At 44.5% G+C, this 25,193-nt stretch overlaps 3 protein-coding genes across 7 annotated transcripts in view; 1 reads left to right on the top strand and 2 right to left on the bottom strand.

The window, feature by feature from the left end:
• Positions 1 to 594: 594 nt before the first annotated feature.
• Positions 595 to 8,105, bottom strand: wdtc1 (WD and tetratricopeptide repeats 1). 3 transcript variants are annotated; one of them, XM_069693270.1, is made up of 16 exons: positions 8,050 to 8,105; positions 7,281 to 7,455; positions 7,065 to 7,148; positions 6,873 to 6,919; positions 6,250 to 6,361; positions 5,155 to 5,342; positions 4,882 to 5,064; positions 4,707 to 4,801; positions 4,447 to 4,562; positions 4,230 to 4,305; positions 4,039 to 4,132; positions 3,756 to 3,926; positions 3,435 to 3,670; positions 2,898 to 3,066; positions 2,299 to 2,491; positions 595 to 2,158 (listed from the first exon to the last, which is right to left on the bottom strand). In XM_069693270.1, exons 2-16 carry the CDS (start codon positions 7,344 to 7,346, stop codon positions 1,961 to 1,963), a joined length of 2,028 nt encoding a protein of 675 aa, XP_069549371.1. In that variant the 5' UTR covers positions 7,347 to 7,455; positions 8,050 to 8,105; the 3' UTR covers positions 595 to 1,960. The 3 variants fall into 3 exon arrangements, with proteins under 3 accessions (XP_069549371.1, XP_069549369.1, XP_069549372.1); XM_069693268.1 differs by lacking the exon at positions 8,050 to 8,105 and adding an exon at positions 7,844 to 8,043; XM_069693271.1 differs by lacking the exon at positions 8,050 to 8,105 and adding an exon at positions 7,844 to 8,043 and having other exon boundaries at positions 7,281 to 7,362.
• A 2,078-nt stretch (positions 8,106 to 10,183) lies between these two features.
• cep85 (centrosomal protein 85) lies at positions 10,184 to 22,297 on the top strand. The gene is made up of 14 exons (XM_069693267.1): positions 10,184 to 10,311; positions 11,351 to 11,411; positions 11,522 to 11,653; positions 14,208 to 15,001; positions 16,828 to 16,958; positions 17,126 to 17,243; positions 17,361 to 17,546; positions 18,104 to 18,256; positions 18,363 to 18,517; positions 18,640 to 18,757; positions 19,572 to 19,622; positions 19,753 to 19,860; positions 19,981 to 20,227; positions 20,354 to 22,297. The coding sequence occupies exons 2-14, from the start codon at positions 11,372 to 11,374 to the stop codon at positions 20,515 to 20,517; spliced, it is 2,397 nt and encodes a 798-aa protein (XP_069549368.1). The 5' UTR covers positions 10,184 to 10,311; positions 11,351 to 11,371; the 3' UTR covers positions 20,518 to 22,297.
• A 69-nt stretch (positions 22,298 to 22,366) lies between these two features.
• Positions 22,367 to 25,193, bottom strand: part of ubxn11 (UBX domain protein 11) — a 3,904-nt gene continuing 1,077 nt past the window's right edge. The window contains exons 4-14 of one of the 3 annotated variants that reach the window (XM_069693262.1): positions 24,980 to 25,080; positions 24,831 to 24,882; positions 24,666 to 24,745; positions 24,477 to 24,585; positions 24,173 to 24,390; positions 23,991 to 24,068; positions 23,780 to 23,903; positions 23,585 to 23,688; positions 23,436 to 23,509; positions 22,842 to 22,991; positions 22,367 to 22,731 (exon numbers count right to left, since the gene is read on the bottom strand). In XM_069693262.1, the coding sequence (XP_069549363.1) occupies positions 22,566 to 22,731; positions 22,842 to 22,991; positions 23,436 to 23,509; positions 23,585 to 23,688; positions 23,780 to 23,903; positions 23,991 to 24,068; positions 24,173 to 24,390; positions 24,477 to 24,585; positions 24,666 to 24,745; positions 24,831 to 24,882; positions 24,980 to 25,080 (1,256 nt within the window). In that variant the 3' untranslated portion in view covers positions 22,367 to 22,565. Of the gene's footprint in view, positions 22,732 to 22,841; positions 22,992 to 23,221; positions 23,363 to 23,435; positions 23,510 to 23,584; positions 23,689 to 23,779; positions 24,069 to 24,172; positions 24,391 to 24,476; positions 24,586 to 24,665; positions 24,746 to 24,830; positions 24,883 to 24,979; positions 25,081 to 25,193 lie in introns of those variants that run through there. The other 2 variants (XM_069693261.1, XM_069693263.1) reach the window with 2 other exon arrangements.

Below are 25,193 nucleotides of genomic sequence, written 5' to 3'. Positions count from 1 at the left end.
CAAAACCCATCAGTTTTTGGTTTTTTTTTTATCATTTGCATTTATTTAAATCCTTTTTTTTTTTTTTCAATCGTTGTTTTACTACAGAAATGTTTACACTGCTCCGAGGACAGGCAAATACTCCCGAGAATAGATATAGCGTGGCTCATTTTACGACTTCATGTTTAATGTCCTGTTTAAATCGACACATCATTTTTAGCAGACTGTTATCAAACATCTGCAAAAAGCTCATATGGGATCATCTTCTGGCCTATTTGGCAGCACACGGTCTCAGCTCCGCCAGCAGGGAGCCTCCTCACTAGTATACCCTCCACTGCTCCTAAAGCTGGGTCACCTCATTACTGTACAGTGTATGGGGAAGGGTGTGCTCCCCTAACTACTCATGCTTGTGATGTACTGTGCTCTCATTTGTTGCCTGGCAGTCAGCAAAATCAAAGAGTGGAGCAGACAGATAAACGAGCAGAAGTTCACACCTCACCTACCGTATATCTTCCTAACCTAGATAGTATAGTGGCCGTGCAGCTGTTTCTGTTGTGTAACTGATACACTAAGAGGGGGAAACAATCTGTCACTGATGGAGCAAAACGGTGTAAACAAGGTGTAGAATAGTTTTATTCTTCATTTTGTTTGCAACAAATGTTACAGAAGTCCTCGAAGAAAAACAAAAAAAAAATCTCAAATGAAAGAAGGTAAATCACGTGGAAGTGCGGTGATGCATGTCGCTGAGGACCCATTCACTGACATTTATCCCACTTGAGGGTAAAGAAAACCCAATGAGCTTGTTTTCTGAGCAACGGATGAGATGTGGCTGTGTTATTTTGTTTGCCCACTATGGTCAGAGAAGCCTCATGCAAGCAGGACTGAACACCTGACTGCAGCAGAGGATTAATGCTTGAGCCACGCAGCTGGTGGGCAGGAACCCTATCGTCACTAAATACTTTATCATATACCACAAATCAGCATCGGTGTCCCACTTATACCCAACAAACATTTGACAAGGACATTTCATGTCAATGGACGTGTGCAGTCGACAGAACTGAAACAAAAAACTGTATTAGAGTTTTTAATTTTTTTTTATTCTAACAAATATTTCTTTGTCGATATCTTGTTGCCTTGTCAATAATCTATAGTAGTAAAACCTCTGAACTAAAGAGGAGTCAAAATTATGTTTCGATGAAACAGAAATCAAACACGAATCCTTGGCCATTAAAACAATAGGTGGCAACCTTTGGCAGAAGAAACCCCTTGTTTTTCCTGACAGTTGTAAACTAAACAAAGCGTAAAAATACATTTCATTTTAACAGAACTGGCAACGTTCACAATTTGAAGAGTTACAATGAATTCTCGGCTTCCTGTGACCAAAAACCCCAACTGAAAACAGGGTCAGGCCTAACTTAAAATCGGTGACTTGGGTATGCAGAGATGAGCGGGCACTGTGACACTCGGGTCCATCTGTAGAGCAGACGGGAGATGCAACGAAGACCCGTTTACTGGTCAGTGATCTGATCCTCCACGGAGAACGCTGCGGCCGGCCGGCCACACTGACCTGAAAATATGTTGCGCGACCGCACGCTTCTCCTTCTACTGCGTCTCTCCAACATAAACCTGAGGAGGGATAAGTGCTGAGCTCCTCTTTCTTTGTGAGAAACTGTGGCGTGACGTGGAAGGTGCTCTCCTCGAAGGTGTCCCCCTGTTGCCACAGGGTGGAGGGACCGGCTGAGGCGTGGTTGGTGCTTTGAAGGGGCGAGAAGGGTGTCTACCCTCCATGAATTCCTCTCCCCAGGGTGGTCTCCACCGGTCCTCTTGTAGGACAGGGGAGGGCGATGCATAGTACAGAGATGTGACATGACATTCACTCAATGTTCTGTCAGGCAAGGGGGGAAATTAAGATTGAAACAGGAGCTGGGAGAGTGCTTTGTTTCCTAAATCCATTTTATAGAATGGACGACTGTTTATTGGTTTAGCTGGGCCTGCACTGTACTTGTCCCTCTGAGTTGTCTTCCTCATCTGAACCATCTGGGCCAACACCACGCAGGCCTGTGATGCGGTAGCCCATGTTAAGCAGCATTACCTCCAGTGGATCCGCGTTCATACGCCGCTGATTCGCCTGAGCGGCTCCCTCCATGTCCTCCACTACTCGCCCGTTGTCACTGTCCGACTGCAGTTAAGAGTAAACGGAGGTGATTGAATGTAAATCCCATGAATCATGACAACTAATCATGACGATGCCTCATTTTCAATTTAAATAATTTCAAGACAAAACATAAAAACAAATACGTAGACGTATCCTTTGTTTACCTCCGGTCTGGGGTTCCATAACCGAACCACGGGGTCAATGCCACTAGTAGCCAGAAAGCAGTAGCTGGGGTGAGGCTGCAGGCAGTTGACTATGGACTCATCCCCCTGGAGGATCCTCACTAGATTAGTCGTCTCCTTCTCCCAGATAAAGAAAGAGCCGTCGTCTGAGCCGCTGACAATGTACTGGCCTTTGCTGTAGAGAAAAGGAAACCATTCAGATCGGCCTGACGAGCCATGTTCCTGGGACATGAGACATTTACTGGGGATGTAAATATTTACTTGGAAAATTCTTCAGCCGTTTAACATTGAACTTTAAAAAAATTTTTTTTATAGAATGCTTGTTTACTTCAGCGTACAGATGTGAACATGGACTTTCCCAGCTGAGGTATAAAGGGAACTCAGCAGGACAATGCGGTATACAAAGCTCAATGAAAACTGAAGCAAAGATCTTAATTATTCAGACTGGTTAACAAGATACTGTGATAGGAAACCAGATGAGGTGAAGGTTAAGCAACAGTAGCGTGTGATATTCTTCCATCACAAAGCTGAAGACTGCCCCCTAGTGAGGCGCCCGAAGACTGACAGTGAGATCAACTGACCTTCCAAAGAAGTTGGCCTCTTTGATATCGGTGGTTGTGTTACAGTGGCCGCAGTATCTGTGCTTGTAGTCGAAGCTGCGCTCTCTCAACACCAACTCCTCCTCAAGGATGGACTCTTTCCGACTGAATGAGTGCAATCGAATGGAACTGTTGGTCTTCTGAACTTCAGCTAGTGAAGAACAAATAAATCGTACTTTTACCAGAGTGGTTAACACACATTTGTAAATAAACAAAGACTGTCTATTAATGCTAAACTAATATATATGTGTGTATATATATATATATATATATATATATATATATACACACACACATAGATGCACATGTACAGCACAGCTGTTTGCTTACATTAACAGGAGATCTAAAAAAAAAAAAAAAAACATTTGTTTAAGCTAGTATGAAATTACCCTTCTTACTGTACATACAAACTTTCTTAATGTTTTTTTGTTTTTTTTAATGTTCATTTCAAGATCCAACAATCTACGTTACTGTTTAACAACCGAGAGCTACAGCAAATACCATTCGACTCTTTCCCACCTGATTCTGTCTCGAAGAAAAGAGCAGCCTTGATGTCTTTATCTAAGGCATCGCAGGCACTACTGTGCGCCTGCTCTGGAAACTTTCCTTTGAAATCTTCCAGACACTCCAGAGCCTCAGCCACAAACGTCAGCTCAAACAGACAACGTGCCAGCCGGAAATGTGCTTTCAGATGACCGGGGTTCAGAGTCAGAGCCTTCAGACAGTCCCTGAGGGCATCATACTGGTCTCCATCCCTGGGAAGCACACACGCAAACATTAACACGCGTTTCCAAAGCCTTCAGGTAGACACAATGTGCCGATGATAAAAGTGACACCTACCACTTGCGTTTCATATAGGCTGCAGCCCGGTTCCCGTACAGCATGGCGTTGCGGCTGGCCTGATGAATACATAAACTGTACAGCTGGATGGCCTGTGTCCACTGCTGCCGAGCAAATGCGTCATTCGCTTGTTGCTTTATCTGCTCCAAGTGAGGAGGGAGCTCCGTAGAACTAAAACAATGACAGGTGAGGAAAGAGTAAATACTTACAAATAACATCACATGTGCAAATTCAATCTGTGTGGAAATAAAAAATGATCCAACGGGTAAAAAAACAACAATACCTGGAGCTCGTTTCGCCTCTTGCAAAGTGACTGCGGCTGGATGGCAAATAAATTCCATTGGAGACGCCATTGGTTGTCTTTCCATTCTGCACATCTGGAGAGTTTCAGAAAGTACCAATATGTCATTAGATACCATCCTTTATGTGAGTCAGAGTAAGTATTGCTTGTTAATACGGACGCCGTGGATCTACCTGTTGATGATTGGCATTTTTTTTGAAGAAGGAAGGTATATGGCCTCTGTTTAAATGTCAAGTCAAATAAATACACCTGGAAGAACGAATAAAAGAAAACAACACTTCAAAAATGACTACAACACATCAGAAAGGGAAGGAAAGGACACAAAGAGAATGGTGCTGTGAGCAGAAATCAACAACTCCTCTCGCCACTCTTTATTCTGAGATGCGTTACCTGTTCCCCTCCCATGTTAACAAGCAGCTCGGTGCCATCGGGACTGAAAGTAACATAGGTCGCCACCAGGACCCTCAGGCGGGTACTGTAGTCTGGGAGTTTCACTGGCAGGTGGCCTGAAGCATTCAGACAGAAGGTGACGTTACACAAACACATCCTTCTAGCACATTCCCTGATGTTATATTACTGTGGAGGATAATGACAAAATAAATGAACCCATTAAATGATTCTGATACCAGACAATTTAGCCATAAACACACCAGCAACATAATACTGCAACGCTCCATCCGGGATGGGCTTCTGCCTCTCACAGAATGTGTGCACGGCTGCTGATGTATTCTGATTCACCGATTTCCTGCGAGACGAACAAAAAGTTTAAAACCCTCGGTTGTCAAAAATTCATTACCACAGAGTGACGTGAAAAACTCAATAAACCTGTAGTTGTGAATCATCCTGATGTCGTAGAGGCGAACAAAAGGCCCGGTGGCGCCCACAGCCAGGTAGTTGTTGTCACGCGGGTTGACAGCGAGACACTTGGCCTCAACCAGCTGACCACAGAAATCTGTCAGGTCAATGAGCACCTCAGAGTGTTTGCTGCTCTCTCTCAGGTCGTACTGTCTACAGCGAGCGAGGGGAAAGTGAACGTCACAAAATGCACCTTTCGCATATCTTTCGACTTACTTCCCTACCCGATCCCGGGGATCTGACCTGATTAAGCCGTCTTCCGCCGCACTCCAGAAGGTATTGGGCCACATGGGTGCTGTGGCAATGCGTTTTACTCTGTTGGTATGATCAGAAAACATATGGATGGTTTCCTTCACTGTCAGGTCATGCACATGGACCTTTGTGTCGGCTGCGCCCGTTACCAAAATCCTGTCCCCGGAGTGAGGGAGGAACTGTACGGAGAGACAAATACACCGGAGAGCTGATAAGCACAGACACAGTGTTTCACGAGCTTGGTGGTTCACATATTGTCAGTAACCACAGATTAAGACATTCCCAAGGTGTTTACACACTTATACTCACACTAGTTATACTTTACATTTCCATCTCAAAATGATACCACCACATTATCCTTCACGAACATGTTTCCTTGTGTGTTACCTCAAGACAGAGCAAAATGTCTTCACAGCCTAACTTGACAACACAATGTAGCTCAGCAACACAATCAGAGGGGCTCAGAGGGGCTCTGAGGGGCTCTGAGGGGCTCTGCCCGCTGGCATAACGATCTAAGATGCGGACCCAGAAGACGATGGGCCATCGGAGTATTTAAGGACAGGCCTTTTTAAAAACAAAAACTAAAAAAACTAAAAAAAAAACGTTTTGACTTTCAGATTATCCATCCGTCGCTGCTGCCAAGGCATGTTGTTTTTCGGTGTATATATACACCATCTTCCCACCGTGTGCACTTATGGTTTTGAGTCAGAGCCTATTTTATGTGTCTTTATTTGTCGTTATTGAAATGTTCCAATACCGCATGTTTTATTAAAAGGTAAATATTATTTCTACCCATCACTTTGGCCTATTTAATTAAGTTGCTTTATTCTCAAAAGATACAAAGGAAGAAGGTGTGCTGGGAAATGCTAAGCCATGATATGACGTGTGTGCGGTGTGTGCGGTGGGTGGGGGGGAGTGGCCGAGAAAAGCATTACGATGCAGGCTTTACCGGCCTCTCAATGCAGCGGCAGCGATACCATGGCATTATCAATATGTACGTAAATGCGGCCAGCGTCAATAATTTCAGCCTGCGTTGCCCCGTGCCACTCCATGCCGTGCATCCATGTGACGATCAGTTCTTCTTACCTTTACAGAGAATATATTTGCAGCATGACCCGTGTGCATAGTTGTAATCTTCTTGTGTCTAAATGGATCCCAGATGATGGCATGTTGATCGTCTGAGCCTGAAGCCAGAAGACTGAACGCAAAAAGAATCACAAAGCAAGACAAGTCAAGCAACATTTGCTGAGGCCCTTCAGTAACTCTCGCCATTTAAAATCGTACATTGCGAGACACGCCGGGGTTTACAATTGCTTCGTGGTTTGATTACGTGCGTTAATAGTTATTACCTCTCTGCCTCTGGTTCAGGCAGTAAGACGAACAGCATCAGGAGTTTTAATGAGCTGAAGCTGTCGGTAGATATTTCCTGCCAACGTCTTTTCTGATCGTATGTAAATTACTTTGTGGTTTAATTCAGGCACCTCATTGAGCATCGAAGGTGTCAAGAACGAGGTCGATTAAAAACGTACGGAGACATTTTTCGAAGCAAACACGGCGGGGGCCTGCTGTGTCATCTTTGGATATTAAGAGTTTGGCAGCAGCATTTAAAACGCCGAACACGACAACGTACTAGTTTAATCTGGACACGTATCACAGCTATAAAAGACGTTCCACACGGTTGTACGAGACGTTAGGATCCGAAGACTTACTCTCCTCGTTCGTTCCACTCCAAACAGTTCACGCAGCCGGTGTGACCCTGTGGAAACACGTGGTGGAAACTGTCAGATGAAAGACACGGTAACAAACAAACGGAGGCATCCTGTCCTGTTTTCCTTCTTTCTTACAACTCTGTGCATTTACAAGGAGAGAGTAGCTGAGACATGCTTCGCGTTGTCAAAGACCTGAAGTTCAGCTTCCAATCCAAGTCTCTTGATGAAGGGGTCAGTGACGTGGTAGATCTTCTGGAAGCCGGATGCTCTGTTGTCCTGAAGACACAAACAAACATCTCCGTTAAGACTTTTGCGGGGAAGGAGAAGAAGAAGAAGAAAAAAAAAATCCTACTTTTAGACATTTCCGTACACGAGAACACGTGTCGTCGTCTCGTTTGTTTTCCTCACCCTGATCTGCCTGTGCAGGATATCTCTGGTGATGTTGACAGCAGTCATGGCCTCACCGCAAAACATAAGACGAGGTTCTGGGCTGGAGGTTTTCCGGGGGAGGAGGAGGAGGAGGAGGAGGAGGAGGGGGTCAGAGCTCAGATGACATTTACTCGTTTATGTCTTGTGACCAAAGCTGCAAAGACGTCGAAAGCATTAAAAGGCAGAAGAGACCACGCACGCTTAGACAACTTCAACGGGGAGGCTGGTAGTAATAAAACAATAAATAAAAACGAGGATAAGAGGGACGTCTTCAGCAGGTATTTGAACGACGCGTTGTTTCAGAAACGAGGTGAAACAATCGTCAACGAGCACCGAGCAGGCGAGTCCGTTAGCTACCCGGCTAACGTTAGCGATGCAACTCTTGTTCGTGCGACAATCGTCTGGTTTGTCGAAACTCGTCGGAACAATTGCTTCAACGTGAAGACGCCTCGTCCGCTCACCGAGACCCGTTGAGCCGGCGACACGCGTGACACGTCGGGCCTTTTTAAGAGACCCGTCGCTGACCGAGTAGCTGTCGTTACCTCGCTAGCTAAACAAAACGTCCACTTCGCGAAACGTTTGACATTTTGCGACGACTTCCGTTTTTCTGCGCGACTGTAAAATGAAGCTCGTCGCTTCCCTCGAGCTGAAGATCCTCCTGTCGACACGTGTCCGTTCAACAAAAGTGAGAGATTTACACTGCGTGTGTGTGTGTGTGTGAGTTTGTTGACAGGATCCTCGCTAATACCTTCTCTGACTTGAACCCTCCTCTCCGACGTGATCGCGTCACTTTGTTCAGACACCCGAAAGAGGCCAAACACTTCCGGTCCCCCGTGGATTTCAGAATAAAAGCATCCTCCCCTAAAAACAAAAAAACACAAAACAAAACAACACTACGACTGGCGCTGTGACTAGATAGTGAACGGATGTATTGATTTCATGCTGGAACATAAAAAGCTATTTAAAGCCGAATAGGGTGTCACAAAAAAAAAAAAAATACAAAAAAAAAATAACGGTCTATACGATGATTTATGTGATATTAAATAACACATCTGATCCCTCGTTTAACTTGAAATGGTTTAATAAATAATAAGCAGTCGGCTGTGGGACAATCCACTCTGTTGTAAATTAACAAATAGACTAAAGGGAGTCATTCAACTTGATGTAGTGCTCACAGAAAAAAAAGAGACAGATCAAAGGTCTGACCAGACTATACTATATTATACTAAACTACACTGTACTATACTATATTATATTAAACTATACTGTACTGTACTATACTATATTATATTAAACCATACCGTACTGTACTATACTATATTATATTAAACCATACCGTACTGTACTATACTATATTATATTAAACTATACTGTACTGTACTATACTATATTATACTAAACTATACTATACTATATTAAACTATACTGTACTGTACTATACTATATTATATTAAACAACACTGTGCTGTACTATATTATATTATATTAAACCATACTGTACTGTACTATACTATATTATATTAAACTATACTGTACTGTACTATACTATATTATACTAAACTACACTGTACTATACTATATTATATTAAACTATACTGTACTGTACTATACTATATTATATTAAACCATACCGTACTGTACTATACTATATTATATTAAACTATACTGTACTGTACTATACTATATTATACTAAACTATACTATACTATATTAAACTATACTGTACTGTACTATACTATATTATATTAAACAACACTGTGCTGTACTATATTATATTATATTAAACCATACTGTACTGTACTATACTATATTATATTAAACTATACTGTACTGTACTATACTATATTATACTAAACTATACTGTACTGTACTATATTATATTAAACTATACTGTACTATATTATACTAAACTATACTGTATTGTACTATACTATATTATACTAAACTATACTGTACTGTACTGTACTATATTATAGGCCTATTATACCACCTACAGGCATCTTTTGAAAGTGTATATTATCAGTTGATCATTGTGCATAATGTCCTATTATTGTACAAAGAAAACAGAGTGAATCAGATGTTGCAAGTGTTTTTATGAAATCCACTTACAAACATTTCTGATTTGCAGCACGCTTCTCTGCTTTACAAATGTCACCCTCGATGTCCCAACTTCTTCAGCAAACTAGAGGAAGCATTTGGGGTACGTTCACTTATTTGTATTACGCAGCTCATCTGTTTGGCTTATTCATTCTTTCATTTTTAAGAGGAAAAGCTGATGTGTTAAAAAAAAAAAAAAATAATATAAAAAGTCAACAGAATGATTGGAATATTTTTAAACACGTAGGTCAGCTAATGGAAAACAGGCTGTTTCCAAATGTTGTGTACAGTATGTCACGTGTATTTCCTTTTCATGTTATAGGATTAATCTTAGTAGCAATAAATATTTTGAGCTCTAACTAAATGTACTTTAATTTGCTTAATACATTTGAACACATTTGAGCCTTCGTGAAAGTCTTATTTCGAGGTTATTCTTCTCAGCTCATCTTGGTTAGGGATGCTCGTTTTTGTTACTGAAGAGGCAATTTTGTTCATATGACAAAATAAATCGTCTTTTTGTTGCGTCGACAGCGTGAACCTCAAAAAGTGTGATGAAACACTGCTTACCCGGTTTGTTTGTTTGTTTGTTTGTTTGTTTGTTTTTTGGTGGGGAGGCTGTAGCCTGTAAATGTCACCACAAATGACGCATTTTCACCCTGCGGACAGGAAACCCTCCAACGGTTTCCGAAACAACACGGAACCCCCCCCCCACCCCAAAAAAAAAAAAAAAAAAAAGCTCCGAGCGGGCGGCGCCGTGATATGAAACAAGCTCCCCCTCCGCGTCTTACGTCATCAGCACGGATCAGTCTGCGACCAGCGGAGCAGCGGCGGATGTTACAGATTCAGCTTCGAGCCTTCAACCGAGATTTTGTTATTTGCTCCCGTTGTTTACGTGAAACAAAAAAAAAAAAAGGTAAAGTAGCCCTTTTGTCATCCGGCGTATCTCCGATTAGTATAAGCAGCAAAAAAAAAAAAAAAAAAAAAAAAAAAGCGCCGTGACACACGGACGAAGGAGCTCCGCAAACCGCAAGGTTGTGTTAGCTGTTAGCTGTTAGCGGGCTTGTTCGACGGAAACGGATTTGTTAACGGATTAAACAACACGGATTAAACAACACGGATTAAACAACACGGATTAAACAACGCGGTTAACGGCGCAGCGCTGCACATGTGAAGTAAATCTTTTAAAGAAGTTGTGTGTTTTTTTTGTTTTTTTTAAACAGCCACGAGTTGGAGGATTAATATCGTAACATACAGCTACTATTAAAAAATAAAAAATAAAAAAAAATCGTTTGCAGGATCTCTGCGTGTGTAGCTGAAAGCTTGTCTGGTCAACGAGTCGTTTCCTTTATGGATTATTATCTCGGTGAAGGAGGTTAAGTTTTAATCTGCCGGGTTTAACGTCTCAAACCAGCTCGGTTATATTCGCTCGCAACGCAAATAATTTACAACTTCCCGCCAGCCTCTTGGGGACATAAAGGTTTTGTGTGAAGAGGGGTTATGTAACTGAGACATGTGCTCGTGTTGTTATTTTTGATGGTACCCGGAGTCGTCTGTCTGTCTGTCTGTCTGTCGGGGGGAGAGGACGGGGGGGACAGATGGATTTGAGAGGTGAGCGGATCAGTCGATAAACGAGCAGCTGCTGAGTCCTTGACCGTGAACGTCCAGTTCATAATACAACAGTATGAGAGAGAGGGTTTGGTTCAGGAGAGGTCTCGGTCCCTGCCGGCCTCCGGCTCTGTTGTCACCCTCAGGTTAAATGTACACGTATTCATGTTAATTGTCACATATCCACTTAATTGTTGAAGTGAGTGAGAACACGTTTAAGATACTCCCAAGGGGTTTGCTCAAGTTTTGTTGTGGTCATTTCAAACACGAAATGATCTCTGCTCCGTACTATGATATAATATCATATAATATAATAACCTACTGTATGTTTACCTGGTTTCTATCAGATCACTTCGTCCTTGAATGGAATGAAAACCTCTCAGAGGTACATTGAGTCCAAACCAGCGGGTAAGTTGACACTCTGCTCTCGAAATGCATGAACCGCTGTTTCACTTCCACGTGTGTTGTTAATTCACTCTGCTCTGCTGCCGTTGTCCCTTTTCCTAAATATGAATCAGCTCGGTTTGCTGACATGGAGTGGCAGACACCAGCTGTGTCAGAGAAGTTCCAGAGTCGCTTTGGCCGCCGGTCTGGAGCATCAGACGGCGGGGACACCGGCCTCGGCACCTCAGCGTCCGACAGCACAGAAGGTGAGCACTTTTGCTTGTTTTCTTTGTTTTGTTTGTTTTTTTCCACTGCCTGTGTGGTGTAACATTGTTTTGAAGGCTGCGTTTCAAATGTTTTATGTTTGTGGTGTTGTTTCTCGAGCTATTAATAAAGTGAGAAAAATGTCAGTGATCCGCTGCCGGTGCTTGGGGAGGTTGACGGAGGTGAAAGTCGTCGCCAGAAATGACCTCAAAGCGCTGCTTGTCTGCTCTGGTGTTTAGGCTAATTGGGAGGATGAGGTGTGGGGATAAGTATGAGGGATAACAGGGCTGGGCAGCTATTTGTGAAGTGGACCTTGCCTGTTTTGGGGAATCATTTGCAGGTTTTTATATAATTATGGTTCATTAGGAATATTCCAGTGACGATGATGCATTTGTGTGTTTTCAATATTTGCACACGCGCGCCGAGTGGAAAACGAATAGCCTGACATGTTCGGTGTGATGGATGGCCTCCTGGGATGGGTGGTCTCTCTTTCCACAGGAAACGCTGTGAAATAATAGACCGAACGTTTATCGGAGGTGTATCAGCGCTGCTGGGTTTGAGCTTCACAAAGCTGGTATTGATGGTAGGACAGCCAGGCAATTTCGTAGGACATTGAAAATGTTAGCCAGATGATACCGTCCCAGTGCAAACTCCTGCATAAATTGCTGTGTGTGTTGGCGCTTTCCTTATCGCCACGGTGAAATAAACGATCTTTGCTGCTCACCTCCCATCAGTAAACCTTTAAAGGGAAAGTGTGGAGAACAATTAGTGGTGTTGTTCGTAGATGCGTATCTTCTAAATTTTCCAAAGCACTTCTTTATGAGGGCTCCAGTGTAACATTCCTCAAAAAAATGTAAGTTGTACGCAAGCAGACGTTGGCCAAGCTGGTTATCAGATGCATTAATTGTTAGGTTTGCATGACTTTGTCCCAACTTTCCAGCGATTCATGCGGTGTTTGGTGTGTTCCTTGAATACATTTCCTGTATATCTGTGGTTGTAGGAATGGATATAACGACTAACAGCTGTGTGCAGGCACAGTGGTGCCTAGCAACACGACAATTAACCTCAGTTTTAGCCGTACTAATTACCAGTGTAGATAGCACAATGCGGAGTTGAAAATGAACCCGCTTTAGAAGGCCAGACTTATAAGAAACAAGCAAGAACAAATGAGCTTTGAGTATTCATTGTTATGTTACACTTTTTCCAAAGGCAGGAATGTCTGCTGAGCAAACATCTATCAAATGTTCTTGCGGAGTAGTTTCGACTTGTTCCAGCCAGTCCTGAATCAGAGGAGCCCGGAGGCTGCGTTTATGTTTTAAGTTTCTGTCCCTGAAAACTTGACGTTGTTTCCATTATATTTTATGTAGATAATATTTTCCTCTGATTGCGCAGGTTTTTCTAATTCAATGAAGCTGCAGTTTATTCTAGGCAGGAAAAACAAATATTCCATTCACTCTTTGACTTTGGATGTACATGTGTGATGCGTGTTGCAGAGGGAGGAGGCAAGGTGCTTAAATAAGAGGCACCCGCAGATCACTCTGTAACTTGAGAGACGGTCTATAAATACCCCCTAACCTTTCCGGTGTACATCTGTTTGTATGTGTTTGTTAAGAGCTCAGCACAGGCTGGTTTGGCTAACAGAGGACAATGCAGCTCTGGGCACGGGGTCTGCTTGCTGCGCGGCGGTCGGTCTCGGCTTCAAAGCTTGTTTTTCGGTGCCGTCCGGAAATGCAGAAGACTGTTTTGGGTTTTGATGTAAAGCGTCGTGCGGCCGTACTCCCCTCAGTTCAGCTTTGAAAAATGCCACAGCTAATATCACGCCCGTTGCGTTCGAGTGACTGCCCGGTTTCCAGTCTTCAACAGGTTTGTAATGCCGGTGAATACAGTTATGTAACTTGATACTGTGTTGAGGCTTGGGGAGATGTCTGGTGGGCGGTTGTAGTGATCTTACTGTTTACCTGAAGTTCTGTGTGAGCATAATGAGATCTGAGGTTTCCAAGCGAAGACGGTTCATTTTTTTTTTTTTTTTAACACACGCTCGATGAAAGTGGAGTCAGTGTTTATTCTGTAGAGTAATGAGGCCTTTACACTGTGCGTGTCGCCAATAATTATGTAACTTCATGCAAAAAAAAAAAAGAAGGATCCTTTTGTCTGTTGTTCTGTTATAACAGAATTTAACCGTGGATTATAATTGTCCTACATGTACATGGCAGATATTACCGGCTTTATTAATACAGTAAACACATGACATATTTTTCCATCATGTAATGCAGACCTGATATCCCGTGCATCGGTGTAATTCTATTATAAGCCTATTCCCTGAGTTGAGTCAGTCAGATCCGGTTAATTCTTTCAGCGGTGACACCTTATCATCAAAGTAGGCCACCCATAAACCCTGCTGCATCTACTTTACATCACTGACTGAAAATAGAGAAAATGGCCTGCAGTAGTGCTCCAGATATTCTGCACTGATTTTAACGCGGAGCGTTTGTATGTTGAACAGTGAGAGAATAACACTTCACGTCATTTCTCATTGCATTGTTTTTCTCTTTGAAGATTTCTGCAGTTCCAGCAGCAGCCCCTCTTTCCAGCCCATCCGCAGTCAGATCCCCATACCCACTGCACATGTCATGCCATCCACGGCCGGAGCCCCGGCCTCGAAGCCCCAGTCGTGTGTCCAGGAGGACTCCCTGTCCTCAGCTGAGGGTTACAGGTCTTCCTCTGGCTCCAGAACCCCCAGCGCCGCGACGTCAAAGTCTTCCTCGCTCTCAAAATCAGCGTCTTCACCCAACCTGGACGCTCAGGTCGGTGTGGGAAGCGATGCCGTGGGGCCCAAGCCAGACTGCCTAAGCCGCTATCGCAGCCTCGTCAATGGACTGGACCACTCGCTTTTCCCCACGGATCACGCGCGAGTGGATGAGGGCCAGAGGTTTGACACTCCTGCTGTGGAGCCGACACTAAATCAGTCAGCCCTATTGGGGGGATTGTGCCCTGATGTCAGACTCCGATTACAGACGACCGGGATTAGAGACGCCCCAGACTGCGTGTCTGAGGCCTACAGAGGAAGTATGGAGCACAGCTATAAAGTTCTGCCTGAAGCCAGGCCTGGCGTTCCCGGCACAGCAGAAGCCTCTAATCAGAGGGGCGGTCAGCCTGGCGCAGCCGGATCTCCTGGAGTTTATTCAAGCCCTCTCAGCTTGCAGACACAGGCTCTGCTGAGGGAGCACGCCGGCCCCAAGGGCTACGAGCCATTGCGGCAGGACAGATGTAGTGAACTTTCTAGCTGGCAGCAGCAACAGCAACACAAGCAGCAACTGGAGAGTTTACGCCTGCAAGTGGAACAAATGCAGGCAAGTATTTTTTTCCCCAAAGAAAATTCTGCTGCATTTGTAGTAAAGAAACACAAACCCGTGAGTGTATGTTTTTTTTTTTTTTTTATTATTATTATTTTTTTTAGATTGTTTCAGCACCGTCATGGCTCTTTATAGTGTCGAGGCTGGTCTTTGATGTCAGCTGCTCACAGTGTCTCCGCTGGGTAGCGAAACAAACTCATCTCAGCTGCCATAATTAAGTTAAAGTGCGTTTTCTGAGGATAACATGTTGATAGATTTAACACCGCCGGAGTAGACATGTTGGAAAGTTGGTTGTTTGTTGACTGAAATTTGGTTCCTGTACACACATTGTATATAGGTCAACATTGGGAAAATAACATCCCACTAATCGAGGCCCGAGGGACACAGACGCCTCGTCCTATTTTAAAGCAGGATCAAATCAATCAGCCAAATTGAATTAACAAGAACAGCAAAGGATTTTGTCCGGCCTGACGGAGAAATTTTATTACAAGGTAACTTCAGAAAATCCTTTTTGTTAACGTAGGAACGTTTGTTGCTACTTCCCTTTTGCAGTTTGTAAAAACAACTGTTGAAATCGAAGAGAGATGTTACTCAACAGTTCTTTATCATTTCAGCAACATTTTCATTTGGTCTTTGGCAGATGTCGAGTGACCGTTGCCACTTCCACTTTAAGTGAAACTTTATTACTTGAAGAACATTTTTACAAACCTTTTACGGAGACAGGACAGAATATGATTCTTACATTTTCTTTGTGGCCTTTTTTCTCTGAGGGTCCTACATCCGTGTAAAATCGTACGTGTTTGCAGTGCGTATTTGATTTAAGTGTTTTCGTAAAGGCTGCAAGATTTTGACTTGGTGGAAATGCAATATTTACAACACACAAAATGTTATTTAAAGTTAAAAGCCAACATAAATAGTAGCTGGTTATATCAGCTGCATTGAGACGTGACAGTTTCAGATACTATTGGTGTTACTGTCTATACCTTGACAACACGAACAGAGTAGAGATTCAGTTTCTGCCCTCAAAGTCTTCATGGAAGTGGATCTCTGTTGGAGCGTCTGGTGCTGACAGTTGATGTGTAACTGTTTGAGATAGACTGTAAAATATGGATAATGATGTTGCCTTTGCAAGCAGTAAAGTTTTTTTCAAATTTATTATTCTTGCTCATTGTTTTGCACATGTTGAACAATGGTTTTTTTTCATGGGCAAATACAAAAACACTAAAGCAAATATGGATGTTTAAGCCAATAGTTTTATAAACTGGAAATATGTTGACGGATCTATGTGCACGGTCTTCAGGTTTATAATTTAGGAAACGGCGGTTTTGCTAGAATGTTTTATGCAACTGAAACGTTAAAAGCTGAACTGAATCAAAACCAGTCGATTCCAGACTTTGTAAATGAAAATCAAATGAGGATTTCAGTGGCAATATGCAGTCCCAGCAGACGGGGGGGGGGGGAATTCGCACTGCTTAATCCCCATGCAGTTTTCTTCTTCTAAATAGCTCATAGCCATGTGAAATTAAACAGCTGTTATTGTCAGAACCTATCTGACTTTGTTGTCATTGTTAAGAATAATTAAATCGTGTCGGGGTAAATGAGGCCGGAGGCAATTCCTGGGCTGTTTACACCTCGTTTTGTGCTTTCATCGATCAATAGTTTTGTTGATGCCAACACCTGCATTGTGTGTGCTGTTCGCTATCTGTATTGTGCAAAGATAAGATGGAAACTGCTAGCCTTTGCATGTTTTATTACTACGATGCAGCTCAAACTGTCAGCGACATTGACACTTAACATGTTTCTTTTTTTTTTTTTCTTTTTAGTTAATGAGTGCCGGAGTGGGTCAGTACCCATCCCTGTACTCAACGCCGGTCCACTCTGAGTCTGGCAAGTGGGACGCTCTGGTCAAAGCCAGTGAGAGTCTGCTGAAGGAGAAGGAGCTTATCATTGAGAGGCAAGTGTTGCGAATAGATTTACTGCTTCTGTCGGCACATTCTGGGGAAGGAGGGAAATAGAAAGCAGAAATGACGATGCAGCGCTTCCACCATAGTCCCCCTTCCTCCTCCCCCCTGTATTATTGTTTTCTTGTTCTGATGATTGTTGGATCTTTTCGCGATGCAGACAAAAGCAGCATATGGCCCAACTGGAGCAGCGTCTGAGGGAAAGCGAGCTGCAGGTTCACGGAGCCCTCCTGGGCCGAGGGGCTTCTTATAGCGACATGTGTATGCTGCGACTTCAGGTCGGTGACAAAACTGGAAAACCCTGTTTTGTATCTGCCGCCGCCGTCAACTTTGCAAACATTTCACTCTTAAAAACCGTCATTGAACCTTTTTGATATCACACGCTGGCGTTGCAGGAGGCCCAGAGGGAGAACGCATTCCTGAGGGCGCAGTTTACCGAGCGCACCGACTGCGCCACCCTGGAGAAAACGGAGGCAGAGCGCAGACTGGGGGCGGTTGAAGCCGAGACGCGACGACTGACTGACAGTCTGAAGGAAACCTGCGAGAGGCACGCAGAGGAGATGAAGAAACAAGAAGAGAGGGTTAGTGCTTATCCAAAACCTATTCCCTAAAGAACGTGACGTGAGCAAGAAAAGACCACAGAATGACACACAAAAAACAAAAACACATTGAAGAGTTTGTATGATGATTTGTGTCGTTTCTATTTTAGAGGCATTAACCGACGGGTGCATTTAAATTCTGTCCAAAGTCCAGACAGTTAGCGAACACCTGACTTCCTTGAGCCCAGGAGATCTTTCTTCTCCCCACTGGAACCAAATGCTCTACAAAAAAAAAAAAAAAAACCTGTCACGTTCAGTAAATCGATCAATAGATCTCAAATATTGTGTACAACTCGAGGCTTTAACAAGGTTACTTGATTTTACAGAGGAAGATTCTTAAAAAAAAAAAAAAAAAGCTGCTACCGTGTTTTCTCCCAGGCCAACCTTGGATGTTGTTTTGTCGAAACAGTTCGTCACATGTTTTCAACTCGAGTGTGCCCCCCCCCCCCCCCTCCCAACTGTCTGCTACAACCGGCTGTTATTACTGATTTTATTTCGGGCCCTTTGTCCGTCTCACCATCTATGCCCAATATGTGCAGATCCGCAGTCGAGACAAGCACATCAACAACCTGAAGAAGAAGTGTCAGAAGGAGACCGAGCTGAAGAGGGAGAACCAGCAGCGTATTGAGACTCTGGAGCGCTATCTCGCCGACCTGCCCACCTTGGAGGACTACCAGAGCCAGAACAAGCAGGTTAGAAACGGTTGCACTCCTTGCGAGCGGGTGCGTCCTGTTTTCCGTAGGTCCAAGTTGATCATTTAACCTGGACGTGTGCGGTTTTCTCGTTTCTTCGCGTCAGCTCTTAGAGGCTGAAGAGCAGGCCGCTCAGCTCCAAGACAAAGTGCGCGAACTGGAGGCCTGTCTGGAGACCAGCCGCTCACAACTGCGGGAAAAAGACGTACAGCTGGAGGAGCAGAAGCGGCGGGAGAGAGACCTGCTGACCACCATCACCGAGTACGTACACGACATGCCGTCTCCTCTGCGGCCGTGTTCGTTCCCTTCCCTCTCCGTGCACAAAGAGGCGGTAATAATTCTGCATAATGAGTGTTCTGTGTTTTTATTTTTGTCCTCGTCAGTATGCAGCAGCGGGTGCAGCAGGGCCTGGAGGACGGAGCCAGGCTCCCGTGTCTGGATATTGAGAAGCTCCGAGGAGAGAACAGCTCTTTGAGAGAGGAGCAGCAGAGACTCAAAAAGGTCTCTTGTTACTTGTCTGCTCGGGTGTTGTTGTTTTTTTGTTTTGTTTTTTTTCTTTAGGGGGTCTTTTTTTAAAACTCCTATATTTGTTTTTACAGCAGAGAGAATGCTTCTATTTGTCACATATACAAGGGATAAACAAAGAAATGGGCTCGGTAGTTCAACCTCACTTGTTGAACTCTAAAGACGGAGTACCATTTGTACATGAAGTTTATGCTGATCCCACATTAACATCACAGACTGTTCATACGCTGTGTAGAATCTATTGTCTGTTATGACCTCAGACGACTCCATTTTCAAACTGATATGATTTATCTACCTCAGAGGAAGTGTGCGTTCAGCTCAGTCAGAGTTACAGAGAAGTATTCATTACCCTGGAACATGTCAGTATAATGCGTGTTAAATATTCTCTGTGGTGTTTATCACGCTCGCTGTGCTTCACCTGCAAAGTAAATGCCTCCTGGTCATAAACATAAACTCTCATTATTCTCACAGTTCAATAGAACAGGGACAAAGAGGAACAAAGTTTGATGTTAAAATAAAAGGAGTTGAGAAAATAGAATTAACCGACAGGTTCAAATTTAACTGTGGAAACATTGGATGCAGATCAAGTAGTGCAGACAGGATTTATTTTCTGACTGACTAAAGGTAAAAGGTATTCAATATCCTTTAAGTGTTCATAGTCGCTGTTGTTATTAGTGCACATCGTGAGTGCAGATTTAGATTAATGCAAAAGATCCAGTCCATCACGGGTACACGAGCTGAAGTCCATATTGGAAGTTATAATTTTAAAGCGGAGTTCTTGTCTTTGCAGGTTATTGAGAAGCAACACCGAATGATGGAACAGCTCGGCTCCCAGATCCAGGTGTTTCTCTCTTCTCACTGAATCTCAATGAATGAGTGTTTACTGCTTCTTTTTTTTTTTTTTTTTTTTTTTTTGTACGGTCTGCTAACATTTGAGAGTCATTGTTTGTTTTGTTTGTTTGTGCGTGCAGGCTCTGGAGGGGCAGATATCTCAGGAAGAGAGCAGCTCTCAGGCTCTCAGAGAGGAGGTGTTGGCCAAAGAGCACAATGTGTCAGAGCTCCACACAGCCATGAAGGAGGTGAGATGGACTGATCCAGGAAAAACAAATATTCTGCTTCCCACTTTGATTTGGAGAGACCCTCTGAATAAAGTTCAACTGCTCCTGTTGCTGATGTCGATGCCGTTTACTGTGTCATAGCTGTCGGCCCAGAACCAGGAACTGATGGAGCAGAATCTGACGCTGCAGGAGCAGATGAGCGACCCGGAGCAGAGGAGCAGTAGCCAGGCGTCCTCTGTCCTGCAGCCAGCTGGAGCTCACCTCACACAAAGACTACACGCTGAGATTGCTTCCTGCCTGAGTGACCTGCGCTCCCTGTGCAGCATTCTGACCCAGCGAGCGCAGGGACAAGACCCCAACCTCTCCCTGCTGCTCGGCCTCACCACTTGTAAGCACTGCTTGAATTTTACCCTTTTTAAAAAAATTTTTTTTTGCTGATGTAGGATTAGACATGAATTAGAAAACGTTTGGTTTATGAGCAGTACCACATCGATCCGTTTGTTTTTTTCCCCAGCACCACCGGCGGTGACGGAGCAGAACGAGGACTGGATGAATCCTGAGGTGCTGCAGAAGAAGCTGGTCGAAGCTCAACAGCTCCGTCGCGATGTGGAGGAGCTCCGTAATGTGATCCTGGACCGCTACGCGCAGGACATGGGAGAAAACTGCATTACCCAATAACCTTGACACCCGGGCGATGGAGGAAACTTCCAGAAGCCCCGTCGTCGCCTCTGAAGCGTCTCGACGGGTTTGTCGTTCACGCCTTGATTCTGAATGTCAGAAAGAGGACTGGGTTTTAATTTGATTAAAATGAGGACAAGGAAAGCCCAGATGGTTTAGCTTCTCCTTCTCTCAACTGACTGAACGCGGAGTCCCGAGCCCGCCTGTAGCTCAGAACCTCCCATCCCCCTGGTGAGTTCATCTATTTTAGTCCAAGGGCTAACAGAAAATATCTTACCTCTAATACTTGATCCTTCAGCATTGTGTGTGTGTGTGTTTGTGTGTGTGTTTGTGTGTGTGTGCGTGCGTTTTTTTGTTTTTTTTAATGACGACATGATGCTGTCTGTTACCAAACAGTCTTACAGTTTTTGTTCCACTCTTTAGTGTAGAAGTCCCACAAATATAATTTATTTAACTCCTAATTTCCCTCTTTAGGGGAAATTATCCAAGAAGTGGTTGACAATCAACTGAAAATATTTTAACCTTTTTTTTGTTTGTTTTATTTTTGACTAAATCTGCTTGGAAATGTTACTAATGCGCCGTTATTTAAAATGGTGCCGACTGTAATGTTAGACTCTGCTGTTTGGTAACAACTGAAGGGTTTAATACCAAATCAGCTTCTCACACCAACAAGCCTACACCAGTTTTAATACCAAAGAAACTCTGGTCGAAGCAGTCGTGCCGGTCTGTGAATGTCTGCGAACGCTCCTCTCTCCGCTGCAGGCCTCGTCACTAATGAACACCAACATGTGCCTTTCTGTCACATTTGCAACGACAATGCTAATTCATTTTAGACCAACCACAAAGGGCTGACTGCAGCTGACTCTTGCAACGGGGACCTTTCCCTCAGCGTATCAACTAGTAGGACAGTCCATACATTCCCTGACTCTGAATGTAGTCGAAAACCTGTCACGGAGCTCGCGGGGGCCCCCCCGACTCTCCCTGTTCATTGGCAGACTGATGAAGTTTAGTAAAACTCGTGAGTCCGGGCCGTCTGTGTAAGAGTTTTCAGTGTCGATTTTCATTTTTACGTTTATAATGGCTTCCTTGCATTCGACGGAGTGGTTAACTGTTCGACAAATGTATGACTGAGAAAAACAGTATTAATCTTCAGTATTATTTATTGCTTTGTTTGCATTGACAACTCGGTGTGAAAGCGTTCTGGGTCCTCCCAACGTGTAACTGTAATAATGTGTCTGAGCAAACCTGGCATCCACAATGTGTAAAGGTCCCATGAAGTGTCTTTTAGATTGTACTTTTCTACTGTGGTTTGGTGTGGTAGATGTGAGGCAGGATGTTTGGGATGAGCAGCCTTTCCTCAAGTGTTATAATCCCATGTGATGATGATGATGATGATGATGATGATTGGAGGGGTTGGCTGGATCACCCCTAAATCACACATCTGTCCTCAGCGCAGGATAAGCCATTTAAAAAAAAAAAAAAAAAAAAAACTTGACACTTTAAAGTAAAAGAAAGGGATTTTACCGTAAAAATATGCAACAATGACTTTTTTTTTTGTCGTCAGTGATACAAAACAACACACCCAGGGACACGCAAGCCATGTTTCATTTCATGGGACCTTTAAACTTCAGTAGCACAAAGATTTATGTTTGGACCCGTCGGGCTTCGCACGCCTTAACATCTCAAATGTTTTGCATAAGGGAAAAAGACGTTTATATTTTCATACTTTTGTCCTTGTTTGTATTTGGGTATTTTAGAAATAAAGATTTTCAAGATTTGGTTTTGTGTTAGTGTTTCAAATTTCATTTAACTTCATCTCCAGTGTGTTGTTTTTTTGTATGTGTGTGTGTGTATTGCCTCTATGCAGAAAGCCGCCGCTACCAGCTTTCTATACTCCCGGATCCACCGGTCAGTTGTTGCTGATTTCCCCGTCTCGGTTTGCAGGACAGAGACGTCGTCAACGTTTTAGTAACACCTGCGCGTTTCCTACTATCAAAAAGGTCCAGATTGCTGCTGTGAAGAACGCCCGAAATAAAACAAAAATATCTTTAACCTTTCATAGGTTTATTGGCAGCTGTCGGTACACGTTTTCTGCTCCGCAGCAGCAGACTAGCATTTACCGAGAGTCCACATGATCGGAGCGTCTGGCCGTCGTCATCGTAGTGGCGCTCCGGGTACGCGCTGATGATGTCATAACCAGGCAGACCGGCCCCTCTGAGTGAAGAGAAACACAAAGCGGGCCCGGAGTCACGTGGCTTTAAAAGGCAGAAGCCAGCGGGGGGAGCTCGTCTCGTCAGTGCGCATATGGAGGATGTGGAGCTCACCCGTGTTTGTCCAGATACTTCCGCAGGTGACCGACTGTTTCCGAGCAGCACATTTTCACGACGTAAGTACGGTCCCCATCTTCTGACTTCACCTTGAGCGTGATGACGTCACGGGCGGACGGTGGCTGGTCAGCGTTGAGCGTCTGCGACCTGGCGACGGCGAAGCGAAGCGTGATGGTTCGTTTGGAAAACAAATACTTCTGCATAAACTTCCTCATGTTTACGTCATTAAAAGTTACACGATTATTTTTGGTCGCGGTGTGACATCTCGTATTTCAACGTGTTTACATCAGTTGGAAATAATCCCGATCTGCTGTACGTCGTTTTATACAAATCTACCCCCCCCCCCACCCAAAAAAAAAAAAAAAAAAAAATCCCCTCCGACATATTTGATATCTTCAGAAACTTTGAAATATTCTCTGCGATTTAAAACACATTTCAGCGGATCTGGACCAGGCTCGTCTGCACCACGTTGAGCTCGTAATGACTTGACCTCCTCCGGTAAGGCAGTTAATTGTCACCTATAGTAAACAAAAACTTTTATCACAACTGATGTTATTTAAGAAAGGAGGGGGGATACATAAATGTGTTTACCTGTCCGTCATCGCCTGCAGTGCTGGTGTGTCTACGAGGATCACCGAGCCGCGTCTCTGGGCATCAGATGAACCCTGGTGAAGATGAAGCGTCATCTTTAACGTGGACGCACGGACGGACGGACGCAGGTTGATTTCTCCGCTGCTCACCTGCATGGTTCCTCTCAGCGACTCCCTGATGTCGATCACCCGACCGGCCTTCACGACGAACTTCGGCAGCTTGTTCAGGAACTGGTCCGTGGTCAGCTTCTTGCCTGCGAATCGGGAGGAAAACACGCAAATGACCGCGGAGACTTTGAGGGTTCCCGCCGCCGGTTGTCCCGGAGCGAAGTTTGCCGAACAGACCTGGTAATTCAGAGGTGACCGCACCGGCTGATTTATCCTTCTCCCCGCAAACGGCCTGTCCTTCGCCAGGGAATTTGTCCCAGGGGAGCCTGAAGAAAAACTCTTCGTCTCGCCTGTCGTGAACCTGCACAAAGAACTTCTTGTGAGACGACACGTATTTGCACTCGAGACAAAAACAAAACAAAAATGTTTTGCAGAAACGGAGACGCACCGCAAAAGGCGCACTGCCGGGGAACCTCTCTTGGAGCTCTGATGGAAAATACCCGTCCATGAGCTCCTGCATGCACCGCTGCAAGCACCGGGACAAAGAGGGTTGTTGTTGTTTTTTTTAACCGTCAGAGGGTTTTAAGCTCAGTAAAGGAGATGTTCTTTTACAGCTCTCGGCAGCCAAACCTGTGTACTGTGCTCCTGATAAGAGCGGAAAGGACCATTAAACATGACGATGCCGTTGCTGTAGAGCCTCAGCTGGATAGGATCCTTTGTCGCCAACCGCGCTCCCGTTGCGGTCGTTTGCACAAAAGACTCCCCGTCCCCCGCCAGGACGTTCAGCTCCTTAATCCTCTGCAACACGACGTCGAAGTTCATGCGGAAGCTCCCGCGTGGAGAGGTGTCTGCAAAGAGAAGGACGAGGAGTCAAAGAGTCGAGACGCAGACACGTGTTTGTGGGAAAGCTCGGGGCCCGTGAAGATGAAGCGACCTGGCTGCCAGAGGTCTGCGCCCGGGCCGCGTCTCCGCTCGGGCTCGGCCGCTGCGTCGCTGGTCTCCCCGTTTCCCACCCAGGTCAAACCGTAGTCACCCAGAAAGGTCTGCAACACGGAGAGCGGATACATTCAACGTCCCCGGTCCCAAGGAAAACACACCCACGTGTTTCATGGACTCGTCTCACCTCCATTTCGTCCACTTGGTTTTGCAGTATTTGGCACCTTCGCTCGAGACCGTCTCTGTCTCTCGGGCCACGCGTGCGTCCTAAATCCACACACACGGGACTGTAGTCAGAACCGCACTCGGGCAAGTCACTCTCGGCTCTGCGCGCAGGTTTGAGCTCAATTACCCGATTGTTCCTGAACCCGCAGCTTCTCCTCCAGACCCGAAATCCTTTTATCCTGCGGAGAAATGGAGAAGACACAAAAGTGAGAGTTTGACCCGTTTGGAAAGGCGCCTGGTGTTTTACCGGAGTCCAGAGGAGGTGTTGCTCCTCACCTGGCTCTCTATCTCCTGTGCTTGGCTCTTCACGGTTTTCTTCAGCAGGGTCACTCGCTGCATCATGGCAGACATGAGCTCCAAGTCGGTCGGGGGAGCACCTGGATGTTCAGCATGAAAAACATCCATTTATCTCTCTTATATTGTTTTTATTTGATATAGCAAGAAAAACAAAAACAAAAAGAACTCTGGTGGAATTAGATTTAGGCACGAT

This window comes from Brachyistius frenatus, unplaced genomic scaffold (genome assembly GCF_029030835.1).
Source record: "Brachyistius frenatus isolate BFR_SWC_R1_liver_20210118 unplaced genomic scaffold, ASM2903083v1 Contig_14, whole genome shotgun sequence".
Classification (NCBI taxonomy): Eukaryota; Metazoa; Chordata; class Actinopteri; family Embiotocidae; genus Brachyistius; species Brachyistius frenatus.
This window is presented reverse-complemented; position numbering and strand designations above follow the sequence as displayed.